At 36.0% G+C, this 15,502-nt stretch overlaps 1 protein-coding gene across 1 annotated transcript in view; it reads right to left on the bottom strand.

The window, feature by feature from the left end:
- The window catches only part of LOC103551189 (zinc finger protein 33B-like), a 79,863-nt gene that overhangs the window by 31,004 nt on the left and 33,357 nt on the right, over positions 1-15,502 (bottom strand). Inside the window, 1 exon segment of the mRNA XM_070567418.1 lies at positions 12,097-12,152. Within this exon segment, the coding sequence (XP_070423519.1) occupies positions 12,097-12,152 (56 nt within the window).

Genomic DNA, 15,502 nt, shown 5'->3' with positions numbered 1-15,502 from the left:
ACAAAGGGTGAAGTGGTGCACCTACAACACGAATGACAAACATTAATGTACAACTGAAATTTCACAAGATAGTAACCTATCATTAACTCAATAAAAAAAAGATACAGTTATGATGAATGCGACTTACACACTTTACTCTATGTAAGGTCAATAGCAGATTTTTTAAAAGACCAACAACCAGAATCCAGATAAGGAGGAAAATGGCATACATGAAATAGTGAATGAACATATGAAACCAGCAATAACTAGCTGCTGGTAAATCCACAGCCAGCAGCTATATGGTTCACAACAGAATAATTCATCACTTCTGAAAGGAAAGAGGTTGCAATTGTGACATTTTCTTAAGTTGCTAATAATAAAGAACATGTAAATAAAATCTATCTGTTGATGCTGAGGTTCCTTAAATATCTCAAATGAGAGAGTACACTGATTGAGAAGTAAAGTAACACGAGTTTATGAAGACATTAGGTAAAGCAATATGATAAAATTGGCAATAGAACACAAAGTTCTTTTTGAGCAATTTTCAAAATCAGCAGGTGCCTAATGACCAACTGAGAAAACTTGCAGTATCATTTCTAGCAGGCAGTTCTGACATTTCAAGTACCAACTTGGCAGATTCTACCTCATTCAGAAGAATAAGCAACTTCCAGTAGGCTCAGACTCAAGATATCTCAAATCTGTCAACCATCAAACTGCATATTCTTCAAGTGAACTATTCCATATAGATCCTGAATATAAACCCTCACTACGTTGTATAGTAACAGTACCTCCAACATTAAGCTATTGTAGGGTTGCATTAGCTAATCCAGAAAATGTATTGAACACAGTACCCAGGCTCAAAGTTAGAACTCACCACTCAAAAAGATATATTCAACCATAGTAGCTCTGATTTCTAATCAACTGTCTTAAAAAGAATATTAAAAATAGTCCTCATTAAAGAAAACAAAATAGTTCAGATGACTCCCACAAAACAGGATAGTGGAAGACAATCGAAGTAAATGTGAAGAAGATATAAACTAACAATAAAAACCCTTTTATATTTTGATAGGAAATTATAAGCTTAAACCTGAGTTTAAACTTAAATGATAATAGGGCCCAGCCAGGTGGCGTGGCGATTAAGTTTGCACACTCTGCTTCAGTGGCCTGGGGTTCACCAGTTCAGATCCCAGGTACGGACCTACGCACCACTTATCAAGCCATGCTGTGGCCAGGGTCCCACATATAAAATAGAGGAAGATGGGCACGGATGTTAGCTCAGGGCCAATCTTCCTCAAAAGAAAAAAAAAACTTAAATGATATTAGAATAAAAATAGGAAACTGAACCACTAGAGGGAGTAAATATAAAAAGTAAATCATGAAAAGTCACTTGGTAATGGTATCAGTGACAAAATATTTGCTTCACCTCTCAATTAAGCCCCATCCCACCAGCCAGTCCCTACAGAATTATAATTCCTACCCACTGACAGCAAGCTGGGCCACATAACTTGCTTTGGCCGATGAAAAGTGGTAAAGTGTGTCACTTCAGGTAGAAGTTTTCAGAGCCATCAACCTTCATCCTTGACCCCAGAATGAAGAGTACATGGAACAGAAAGCCACAGCTTACCCAGTAAGATCATGGACACAAGCAAAAATGAAATTTAGGGATCTTATGTTACAACAGAATACTGCATTCTAAGTTGACTGATTCAGTGTCAAAAAAAACAAAACAAAATAAATCAATAAACTATGAATGAAGAACCAACAAGAAAAAGTATAGTGAATAAATACACTGTGGGATGCAGGGACTAAAACCAAACAATAATAAATGAAAATAGGTTAAATCACTCAACATAAAAAACAATTATTTTAAGCTTGAAAATCCTGCCCTTTCTTAAACCAGAAAAAATCATAAGGAAAACAAAACAGGATTTTGTTTCTATCTGTGTTGTTCACTTATAATAATGTCAAAAATATGTGAGTTTGTTTGAATGCCTACACACTTCTAAGAGTTTCTCCTTATCAGGAGCTGTGTCTCATTCTTCTCAGAATCCTCAGTATCTGGCACACAAGACAACACATAACAAATATTCAGAAATGGTTGCTGAATGAATTAATGAAGGACTAATTAAGTTACATTAGAGGGAATACCAACTGCAGTGAAAGGGAGATTTCAGTGATAGAAAGAGCTGCAGTCAAGTGAAACAGAACAGAGATGCCAGACATAAACGCATGCATATATGCTCAATTGATGTTTGACAAGACACCAGGAACACACAATGGGGAAAGGACAGTCTTTTCAATAAATGGTGCTGGGAAAACTGTATACCCACACACAAAAGAATGAAACTGTATTCCTATCTTACACTGCTCACAAAAATTAACTCAAAATGGCTCAAAGACTTAAACATAAGACCTGATACCATAAAACTCCTAGAAGAAAACGTAGGCAAGTAGCTCCTTGACATCATTCTCAGCAATGATTTCTTGGTTAAAACACCAAAAGCACAGGCAACAAAAGCTAAAATAAACATGTAGGACTGCATCACACTTAAGAACTTCTGCACAGCAAAGGAAACAATCAATAAATTGAAAAGGCAACCTACAGAAAGGGAGAAAATATTCACAAACCATATATCTGATAGGAGTTAATAGTCAAAACATATAAAGAACTCATAAAACTCAAAAGCAAAAAGTAAATAATCCAATTAAAAAGTGGGCAAATGATCTGAATAGACATTTTTCCAAAGACAGACAGCCAATAGGTATATGAAAAGATGCTCAACATCACTAATCATCAGGGAAATGCAAATCAAAACCACAATGAGGTATCACCTCACAGCTGTTAGAATGGATATTATCAAAAAGACAATAGTTAACAAGTGTTGGCAAAGATATGGAGAAAAGGACCCTTGTGCACTGCTTAGTGGGAATGTAAACTGGTGCAGCCACTATGGAAAACACTATAGAGGTTCCTCAAAAAATTAAAAACAGAACTAGTATATGATCCAGCAATTCCACTTGTGCATATAAATGCAAAAGAAACAAAATCACTATCCCAAAAAGATATCTGCACCCTCATGTTCACTGTAGCATATTCACGATAGCCACAACCTGGAAACAGCCTAAGTGGCCATCAACAGATAAATGGATAAAGAAAATCCGGGGGATACAGACACACACACACACACACGAATGTTATTCAGCCACAAAAATGAAGGAAATCCTGCCATTTGAGACAATATGGATGGACCTTGAGGGCATTATGCTAAATGAAATAAGTTAGATAAAGAAAGACAAATACTGTAAAGTATAACTTCTATGTGGAATCTAAAAAAAAAAAAAGCCAATTTCATAGAAACAGAATAAAATGGTGGTTGCCAGGGGCTGGCAGGGGGCAATACGGTGATGTAAGTCAAAGGGTAGAAATTTTTAGTTGTAAGTACTTTGGAGGACCTAATGCACAGTATAGTGACTACAGCTAATAATACAATATTGTATACTCGAAAGATGCTGATAGTATATCTTAACCATTCTCACCATTACAGAAAAAAAAAAGTTAACTATGTAAGCTGTTGGATTTGTCAATTATCTTGATCTTGGTAATCATTCCACAATGTAGTATTGTATTATCACATTGTACACTTTAAATATATACAATTATATTTCTTAATTATTTTCAATAAAATTAAAAAATAATTAAGATCAATCAATTTCTTTAAGTTTCAAAAGAGCATCAGATATAAGAAAATTAAGGAAGGAAACATGCAGAAGAATTCTCATCTCCATGTGTGAAATAAGTAATCAGATTGTGACTCATGGTTTTAGCTTAATGATAGTCTTGAGACTTCTTTAGATAAACAATTTATCACCACCTCTTCCTTTGTGATTTTTGTAATTTTTATTGAATATATATAAAAACAATGCACACTGTACTGAAGTTCACAAATGGCTCAATTTTCACACAGTAAACACACCCATATAACCAGCATCCAGATCAAGAAACAAAACATTACCTGAGACCAAAAGCTCCCTTGTGCCCCTATCTAGTACCTAGCTCCTATTCTATTCTCACAGGATAACCACAATGACACACCACTATACTCACTGAAATATCTAAAGTGAAAAAGTCAGAAAATACCAATTGGAGATACTGGAAAGTATATGAAGCAACAGAAACCTTCACACCTTGCCAGTGGAACTATAAGTAAATACATACACTCTGGAAAAATATTTGGGACTTGCTACTAAAGCCACATAACGTTTTGCACATGTCCCATAAGACTAGTACCATATAACCTAGGTGTGTAGTAGGCTATACCATCTAGGTTTGCGTAAGCACACTCTACAATGTTCGCACGACAAAATCGCCTAACGACATACTTCTCAGAATCTATCCCCGCTGTTAAGTGATGCCTGACTGTATGGAGTAACCTCTCCTAGTTATATACTCAACATCGATGACTATTCTTGTCAACCAAAAAGCCTGTATATATGTTCACAGCAGTTTTGTTTACAATGGCCAAAATCTGGAGACAGTCCAAATGTCCATCAATATGATAGAGAAATAAACTGTTGTATAGTCATATAGAGGAACACTATACAGCCATTAAAAAAAACTGATACACCCAGCAAAACAGATGAATCTCTCAGTTACTACAGTGAGTGAAAGCCGGACATACAAGCAAAACTAATCAATAATAACAGAAATTAGAATAATGATCTTGGAGTACCAGCGGACCTTATGGACACTGGGTGGTAATTACTTAGGTATATACATACATAAAAATTCATCAAGCTTGACATTTAACTTATGTGTATTTTTCTTGAATAAACTGAGGAAAAAATACAAATATTTTTTGAAATTTATAGTATAAAATGACTAAGTTCCTGAAATAGAATTGACATACTATTCGTGAAACTACAGATTGAAAAAAAGATTCCGAAACACCACAACAAAACCAAGGAGCTTGTTAGGGAGTGACATGGAAATACAAAAATCTTTCTGAAGTTCTTTTCTACCTTGGACGAAAGAGAAGAAATGGACAATCAAAAGATGTTGACAAGAAAACATTCTAACATAGATACGTTAATAAAGAAATACAGACTCAGTTATAAGTTGTTAATGTGCTGGTAATCAGAAAAGCAGCAATCTACCAAATTAGAAGAAAAAAAAATTTGACCAGAAGTGCAAAAAGTAAAGAAACAGAAGGTATGAGAAAAACTATAATATAAAGTAGAACATACAAAATATCAATGATGTTATTATGCTAAGATAACACAGTAAACTAAATTGGAAAAAAAAAAACAACTAAGCTATAAGATGTCATGTGAACGTGCTAAATTTTTTACCAATGACAGACATACCTGATTTGAAAAGAAAATCTGTCAGAGGTTATTTGCAAGAAAAGATCAAGAAATTTTAAAATAAAATGACAAGCAAATACCAAATAAGCCACATAAAATATAAGCAAAATAAAAGTAGGTTTGGCTATATTTACATCAGATAAGGTAACACTGAGAGCCAAAATAATTAAATGAGCAAAGACGATTCTCCAGGAAGAGAAATAATTCACTTATCTTTTTTGGTACCAAATACCATAAAAGCCCATCACATACAAAAAAAACTACTGTAAGTACGAGGACACTTTAATGAAGACACACTCACATATCCATGAAAATAGAGGAGATAGGAAAACAAAAGAGAATATTATACTAAATTTCAGAGGAAATAGATGTTTTCTTTAGAAACTTAAACTACCAAAATTGACTCAGAAAGAAACAGAAAACTGGTCTAAAGACTAACAATCAGAAATATGATTTAATAATCAATTGAAGATCTTGAAGATCTACCACGGAAAAATCACCAGTACCAGATGTTTTTAGAATTAAAAGTCTAGCCACCATAATAAAATGATAATCCATGTAATTAAACACCCCAGACCATAGGAAAATACCTGTTAACTATCATAAACTTAATATCAAAACAAAATATTTTTTAAGAAGAGTTCATATTTAATTTTGATACAAATATTCTAAATAAAACACTGGCAAACAACTCACAATGGTCTATTCAAAGAGTAATTCAGCATGTCCAACTAGAATATTTCAGGTTCCAAACAGGTTCCAGAAAAGCAGATTATTTTGTTCACAGTATGTACTCCAAACACTTAAAACACATAACGGGTGTTCAAAAAATATTTGCAGAATGAATGACCTAGTACATTTTTTCCCGAAATTCAAGCTTAGACACATGGGAGCTCGAGATACTGGAATTATCTCACCCAGATTTAACAACTGTCATTGAAATAATGAAGGAAAAAAGATGGCAAGATGGAGAATTTCAACAAGAAAACTGAATACTATGAGAAAGACTGAAGATAAAAGGAAAACCTTGAAAACAGCCAGAGATAAAGGAAACATTACCTTCAAAGGAGAAAATGCACCGCCAAGTTACAGAATATATATACTTCTCAGATTCACACGGACCTTCTGTACCAAAGTTGACCACATTCTGGACCATAGAGCAGATTTCAACAAACTTCAAAGATTTGATATCACACAGAGAAAGTTCTTTTTGCACAGTGTTTAAGATAGCAATCATTAATGAAAACATCAACTAGAAAATTTCCCAGTGTTTACAAATTAAGAGATACATTTCTAAATGGAGATTTGAGAATACTTTTAAATGACTTATCAAAAATACAACGTATCAAAACCTGAGAAAGATGGCTCAAAAGTCATGTTTAGAAAAAAATGTATTAATAGCACATACTAGAAAAGTAAAAAGAAAATCAGTTAAGTATCCATCTTCTTTAGAAAAAGAGCAAATACACCCAACGTAAGGACATGGAAGGACATATTACAGTCAGAAATATATGAATTAAAAAACATATACATACAATAAAGAGAGAAAAAACAAAGACAAATCTGTTCTTTGAAAAAGACCTCACAATGCCATGGCAAGACTGATGACGATATAAAGAAAGCCTACTCACCAATATCTGATATGAAGAAAGAACATCCCTACACAGGTCGCATAGTGCATGAAAATATAATGAAGTAATTTGAATCAATAAATTTGAAAATTTAGGAAAAAAGGTCAAATTCGTAGAAAAAACCACTTATCCAAATTTATTTTTTTTAAATATAATGTCCCATATTTATTAAGGAAATTGACTCTATAATTTAAAATATTCCCATGGAGGAAACTCCAGGCACAGCTGGCCTCACAGTGTAAGGAATACCTAAGGAAGAAATAGCAACAAAAATAAAACAAACTCTTATGGAGACAGCAAAGGGAAATACACAAGAATTTATTTTATGAATTCAACATAATCTTGACAACAAATCTAACAAAAACTTACAGGTCAATCTCTTTCATGGACACAGATGCAAAAATCCCAAACAAAATATTAACAAACTAAAGCCAATAACATACAGAACGTATAACATTACCCATTTAGGTTTATTTCAGGAATATCTAATTAGTTTTACATTTGAAAATTAACGTAACTCACCAATTAAGAAAATAAAAGAGACAAATCATATGATGATTTCTATAGAAATCAAAAACCATCTGATAAAATCTAAAAGGGACTCATAAAAAAAAAAACCAATGCTTTAGATAACTAGAAATAGAATGGGACATCTTTGATGTGATAAGAAATACAAAAAATACAACAAAAATCATGAATTGAAAGGAAAGCTTTCCCTTTGAGAACAGAATTAAGACAAGGAAGCCTACTCTTGTTTCTACTCAGTATATTAGAGGACCTAGCAGTACAATAAAGAAAAAAAGATTTAAAAATTGGAAAAAATAATTAGAAAGTGCAACTAAAAATATATGTATATTAATAAAAATACTAAATACATAGAAATAACTAACAATAGGTATGCAAAAACTCTACATAAAACACTTATTTTTCTTTTTCTCCCCAATCCCCTCAGTACATAGTTGTATATTATAGTTGTCAGTCCTTCTAGTTGTGGCATGTGGGATGCTGCCTCAGCATGGCCTGATGAGCAGTGCTATGTCCGCGCCCAGGATCCAAATCAGCAAAACCCTGGGCTGCCAAAGTGGAGCCTGAGAACTTAACCACTTGGGCATGGGGCCCGGCCCCCACAAAACACTTTTAAAACTACTTAAGACTTACACACTGGGGCCGGCCTGGTGGCGCAGTGGTTAAGTGCGCACGTTTTGCTTCGGCAGCTCGGGGCCCGCTGGTTCAGATCCCGGGTGCTGATATGGCACCGTTCGGCAAGCCATGCTGTGGTAGGCATCCCACATATAAAGTAGAGGAAGATGGGCATGGATGTTAGCTCAGGGCCAGTCTTCCTCAGCAAAAAGAGGAGGACTGGCAGCAGATGTTAGCTCTGGGCTGATGTTCCTCAAAAAAAAAAAAAAAAAAAAGACTTACACAAATGTAGGAAATATACCATGTTCACAGATTAGAAGATTCAACATCAAAAAATTAGCAATTTTCCCCAAACTTATTTACAGATTCAATCCAACCCCAAAGAAAGTCCCAGTCCCAGCAGGTTATTTTGTGAATACTAACAACATTTATATGAGAATGCAAAGGGCCAAGAAAAGCCAGGATTCTGCTAAAGAGGAAAAAATCTGAAAGGACATACACCATTAAACATAAACACTTTTTATCAAATGTGATACTAGCATAAGAGACAAAACAAACTAATGGAACAGAATAGAGTCCAAAAAAGACCCAGACATAGATGTACACATTATTATAACATATGTGACACTGCAAAACAGTTAGGAAAGTCATTCTTCAAAACTGATTCTAGATAAATTTTATAGGAAAACAGTAACCTGATGCCTATTCATACAAAAGTGAACATCAGTTCCATTAAAATAAATGTGAAAGCCAAAAACAATAAATATTTAAAAAACAACACAGGAGATTACCTTTATGAGCTTGCAGTAAGGAAAATTAATTTTAAACAGGACACAAATAACACCAACACTAACAAATTTAATAAACTAATCTAGAGATTTGCAAACTTTTCCTTGTGAAGAGCCAGACTGTACTTTAGGCTTTGAGGGCCAGATGGTCTGTGACTTTACTACTCAATTCTACCACAGAAGCCACAGATTATATGCAAATGAATCCACTAGAAGGTATTAGGGATTATGAGAGGAGTACCAGGGAAGCTTCCGGAGTGCTAGTAGTGTTTGTTTTGACCTCTGTATTAGTTATATGGGCACTGGATTTAGAATAATTCATTGAGCTCTATACTTAAGATTTGTGAACTTTTTTATATCTGCTATATATATAGAAAAAAGATTTATTAAAAATTAATGTACATTTTCATTTACTGACCAAAGAAGGAAAAGAAAGCAAACTGAAACCTGTGTAGGAAAAAAACACACACACTACATATTGATACTTGGATTTTTCAGCTAAAGTGGCACACAGGGAAATTATATCCTTAAATGCATCTATCAAAAAGCTTTGGGGGCCAGCTCGTTGGTGCGTTGGTGTAGTGGTTAGGTTCTCATGCTCCAGCAGCCTGGGGTTTGCAGGTTCGGATCCTAGACACAGACCTACACACTGCTCATCAAGCCATGCTATGGTGGCATCCCACATACAAAACAGAGGAAGATTGGCACCGATGTTAGCTCAGCAACAATCTTTCTCAAGCAAAAAGAGGAAGACTGGCAACAGACGTTAGCTCAGGGCTAATCTTCCTCAGCAAAAAAAAGAAAGAGTAATACTTTTTGACCAAGTGGGGCTTGTTTCAGAACACAAACATTAGTTATTAAGAAATGTGGAAATATAATTCAATAGATCCAAAAAGAAAAATGCTATCATCATACCCATAAAATATTAAGTAGACATTTGGAAAAATTAAATTCTCATTTTTAATAAAGTAAGACTCAAAGGATACTTTGTGAACATGACAAAATCTACCTTACACCAATGCCGGCAGCATGCATAATGAAAAAACATGGCAGGCATCCCACTCAGACCTACTCTGCTAGTCCTTTGTCAAGAAGTATATCCTTTTATTGTGCTGCTTATTTTTTACAGAAGGACAAATATAAAATTAGATCCTTTCATCAGATTATACTAAAAAAAAACCTCTGGACTGATTAATGTCCTAAATATTAAAAAAAAAATTTCAAATTTGATATTCTTAGACAAAATGTAACAAAATTTCATTAGGCCCCTGGGGTAAGGAAAATAAGAATAAAAAATACAAGACACAAAAGAGTTCTATCACAATATAAAAGTTTCAGAAAGGACACCATTAAGTTAAAAGACAAAAAGCCTACCTACTGAGAGAAGATAATTAGTAACAACTATAACAAAAGATTACCATTTAAAATACAGATGGAATTCTTACAAAACTCAGCAGAAGAAAATCTGAAAAGCCATAAATTTATGAAACCTGAACAATCTCAATAACCAGATGCATGAAAATTGAACAGAAAAGTTTTTCACCCATTAGCATAGAAATAATTTACATATCTGGAGAGGAGGGAAGAAAAGCAGTTTTCTAATGAATAACAATATACCCACAAAAATTAGAAATCCTCATATCCCATAACTCAAAAATCTTAATCATAGGACCCCAGAGCAGGGATTCTTAAACTCAGTGGGTATCAGCATCACATGGACACCTTCTTAGTACACAGATTGCCGGGGCCTCGCCCCCAGAATTTCTCTTCCAGTAGGTTTGGGATGGAGCATGAGAATCTGCATTTCAAACTAGTTTCCAGGTGATGCTGCCACTTCCGGTCAACGAACCTCACTTTAAGAAGCACTGCGCTGGAGTCGGCAGATACACTTGCATTTGTGCAGAGAGAATGACAAGGATATTCACACCATTATTACTGAAAAATGGAAATTACCTAAATGTCTGCCAGTAAAATACAGTATTTAGAATACAGTCTAGCCATACAATGGAAAATATAACATTAAAAGGAATAAACTACATATGGATAGATCTCAAATTATCGGGGGATTGGGGGAGAATGTTATCATATATATACATTAAGATAATTTACATATTTTTTAAAAGCACCTAAAACAATAAACAGTATTGTTCAATTATCTACATTTTTTTCAATATACATATAGAGATAAAGTGAGAAGACTAGTAGACAAAGGATGAAAACTTGGAACTAAACTAGGGGGAACAATAAGGAAGATCCCAAGAGGGAGCCGTCAGAAGAGTGGTATCAGAAGCCAACAAAGGAAGCTGTCTCAGAAAGAGCAGTCAGTAGGGTGACGGAGCAGTTGTTCAAGGAAGGCAACTACAGTCAAGTCACTGGTGACCTTTACCTGGATAGATTCTGAAAAGCAGAGGGGAAAAACCAAGACAGAATGCTATGGGGTAAAATCTGACTGAGAAGCTCAGAAACATTTACCAGAGAATTTAACTTTGAACCACCTGCTGCACAACTTGTATGCACAGCCTGGCTGAGATAAAATAGCTATGGAGAGTTTCTGGAACAGGCACGCAGGCCATTCATTCCTCTAAACCTACCAGGTTTTATACCAGGATCAAACAAGACTATCACAAAATTGACTAGTCAGCCCTCCATATCTGCGGACGTAGAACCACGGACATGGAGGGCCGACTAAGGGACTTGAGCATCCTCGGATTTTGGTATCTGCCCCGGGGGCGGTCTGGAACCAATCCCCGCGGACACCAAGGGACAACTGTCCTTGAACCATATCTTGGACTCCTTTACTCTCAGTGAGGAGCAGTTTTAGGCACTCATTTCGGGGCTGTCACTGGAATTATTCACTATGTGACCGTATGTTAAGACCAAAAAAGACATCTTCCAGGAAGTCTCTACGTCTTGAAAGCAATCAGTCTGTCTGGATCCAAAATACAGTGTCTCCCTTTCTGCCATGGTTATCGGAAACATCAGAGATTATTTGCAGGTCACTTAGAAACACTAAGATATGTAATGACCAACCTACATCTACAAGCCAACTTAGCCCTATTGATCTGCTTGTTAATTTCTATTTTCTGCGAAGTCTGATTTTCATCTATCACTAATTTCCCACCTTAACATACGTACTGTTACAAATCTCACAAAGTCCATTATAAAACAAAGTGGGGAATGAACAAACAACTTACCTGGGATTTGTTCATTTTCGGCTGCTCTTGCAAAAATGTAGACAACTCTGAAGGTGCTGGGTTAGAAGAAAAGGAATGGAGTCATGAAAAATCTGGCCTGCCTGGCAATTCTGAATTCTCCTGCCCTCTAAAGCTAGACACACGCACTAGATAGGGAGAACAGCAACGGCCCCGTGACCTTCAGAAGGAACAGAGGGATGCTCAAAGACCACCTATCTAGCATGACTCCAATACAATCATGCAGCTCTTGGGCGTAAAATTTTTCACTGGGCAAATGTAAATTTTTACTTCCTAAGGATTTAACATTTTAAACCTCTCTTGGTGTTCACAAAATATTTTACATGACAAAATTGGTTAAAAAAAAATAACACTACACCTAATAAAAATTAACTCTTCACCAAACTATTTAAAAAAAAAACTCAGGACTAGGCTGTTTACCAATTTTCCTACTAATGTTACCAAACCTTTGGTTAGTGACTCCACAGAAAGGTATAAAAAAGCAGTGCTTCAAGAAAAGGTCTATGTTTTAATTTCTTTACCTTTGTTGCTGTTTCTCAAAAAGATCTTCTCTAAGAAACTTTTACTTGTATGAAAAAGTAGACAGTACAGTCTTAGGAACCGGGAGACACGACTTTCGGTCTTGGCCACTAACAAACCGTAAACATGAACAAGTCACTAAGCTTCAGGAGCAAAAATAATTTTCTTCTGTCAAGTGAAACAAAAATAGATAATTCTTGAAGATCCTTAGGCGCTAGTGCAAGTCAGGACAGAGTAAGAGCACCTATCAAGATGCAGTAATGGACATGATTGAAGAGCACCCCACAATCCAGAAAGGATAAACGGAAAACCAAGGGAATGCGGTCCGTCTACAGACTGGTAATGGCTCAATCAGCCTAGCGAGCGAGCCCTTCTGCCAAGACCACGCCGCATAACCACCCGTCACGCGTGCGCACACGTCGTCCCCGCAGCGCCTCCCCTTCCCACGGGCTCGGTGCACCGGGCACGCATGCGCACATGCCCTCCTGCGGCCTCCAGAACCGGGCCTCACAGCGCAGGGGTTGGTCACGAGGGGGTTTCGACCCCTTGTCCTGAGGGAGACGCCCCCTCCCCGCCGCCCCGGGGTTCCGCGGGGCTCCTCCCCGCCGGCCGGCACCGACCGCCCCCAAGCCGCGTGGGCCTCTCTCTGCCCTCGTCCAACCCTCCCAGGCTCACGCGCGGCTACCTCGTCGCGTAGCACTCGCCCCAGAAGAGCGGCCGGAGTCGGCGGCGCGGGACCGCCTCCCACGCGAGGCTTGAGGAAAACAGAAGGAAAAGGCGGAAGTGCACGGACGCCGAAGGCGGAACTAGACATGCGCAGAAACCCGAGCGCAGCGCCGGACAGTCAGCGCTAAACGTTAGAGCTACTTTTTCCTCGAGTCTCCGCGACCAGCGGCTCGGGATTGGATAACACCGCAGCCTTATCTAGCACGTGGGAAGTTGGGGCGTCTGAGATAGTTCTCCAAGGAGCCCAGAGCCCGTTTGGGGTTCCCCGAAAGTTACGGATTCCAACTGAGTTGTCTGTGCAGTCAGTGTGCCGTTTAGACGCAGAGCTGTGAAGGAACCTGCGTATCACTTTCACTTTTTTAAATACTAGGAAATAGAGCCCATCAATACAATAAAAAAATAATATCTGACACCATCAGCAATTCTCTCAGGAAAAAGAAGCCCGGGGGTGGGGGGAGATAAGAAAGCTAGTTTATGAAAGTCATGAAAGCAATAAACGAAAATTATAGATAAATCAGAAAAGAGACACAAGCCAAAAGAAAATATCGTTATTCGTTTACATATTCTTTCCTTTGTGACATTAAAATTACGTGAATAAATGGAGATATACCCTTTCGTAAAGAGAAAGATTCACTACTCTTTGACAAGATTCCAATAAGAATCCCAACTAATTTTTGTATATATATTTTTTCTCTTCAACATACATATTGTGCACTTTACGAAAGCATTCTCAAGTATCCTGGAATAAATAAAAATCTAAATTAACTGCTAGAAAGCATTTCAAAAAAGAGAAAAAAATGCCTAAAAAATATCAATATGTATAATATTGCTCTATTATTTATAATAGTTTGGCATCTGCTTTATGGAAACACAACGGCCATAATTAAGAATATTTTTTAAATGTAGTATAATAAATGTAGCATTTCAAAAGAATGAAGGCATGAATGGAGTATTCCAAAGAGCAAGTCATTCGCAACAATTTGGAATAAAGCTTAGACCATAGATCACAAATGATAGACTTCACATGGATTCAAGACTTGAAATGTTTAAAGTAAACCACTACATTAGTAAAAAAAATAAACTTAGATGGAAAGTTGTGGCACCAAACAGAGAAACCATAAATTTAATATCTGATACATTTTATTATAGAAAATAACAAACAACTCAGTTGTAGTTTAAAAAAAGTTACAAACAAATAAGCCGGGAAATTGTTTTTACTATTTGAAAGAAAAGATGTATTAATAAGGAGATCTTTAAATCAATAAGAAGAAAAAATTTAAATGGACTACAGAACTGAGCAGTAATATAATAAAAAAGAAAATGCAAATAAATACATGTGTGAAAAAGTCCATTTTGAAAATTGAAGAAATGTAAATGTTTAAGTAAAAACATGTATGATATCATTTATTGAGATGTAAATTTTTTGAATTTATATACACAAAAGTTCACCCTATTTGATGCAATTTTATGAGTTTTGACAAACGCATAGACCTGTGTAACCACCACCACAGTCAAAATACAGAACTGTTTCATCACTGCCCAAAAAATTCCTTCATGTTACCCTTTTGAAGTCAAAGTCGCTCACCACTCTTAACCTCTGGCAGCGACTATCTATTCTTCATGCCTATAGGTTTGCCTTTTCTAGAAAGTCATATATATGGAATCATACAGTATGTAGCACAATATGAATCTGGTATCTCTACTTAGCATAATACATTTGAGATTCAAACATGCTGTTTGATGTATCGATAAATTTGTTGGTTTTTATTTCTGAGTCCTATTCCATGGTATGGATTTACCACAGTTTGCTTATCTATTATTCCCCAGTTGAGCAACATTTGAGTTATTTCCAGTTTGGTGAAATTATGAATAAATAAAATACCATTTTGCAATATAAGATTCAAAAAGATTAAATAGAAAAGTAATGTGTAGTTATGCTATGAGCTTCAGCAAATGTTTATTCCCACTCACTTTTATTGTGAGTTTAAATCATGTAAACTCTCTGGAACCTCATTTTTATCAAACTTTAAAGGATTTTTAATCTGGCAATTCCACTTACATGACTATACATGCCTTTATAATAATAAAATTAATTTCATTGATGTATGTACAAGATTGTTTACATCAATCAGGGTCCAGATGG

Source organism: Equus przewalskii, chromosome 1 (genome assembly GCF_037783145.1).
Source record: "Equus przewalskii isolate Varuska chromosome 1, EquPr2, whole genome shotgun sequence".
NCBI classification, from domain to species: domain Eukaryota; kingdom Metazoa; phylum Chordata; class Mammalia; order Perissodactyla; family Equidae; genus Equus; species Equus przewalskii.
The sequence above is the reverse complement of the archived record's forward strand: the minus strand, read 5'-3'. Positions and strand labels throughout refer to the sequence as shown.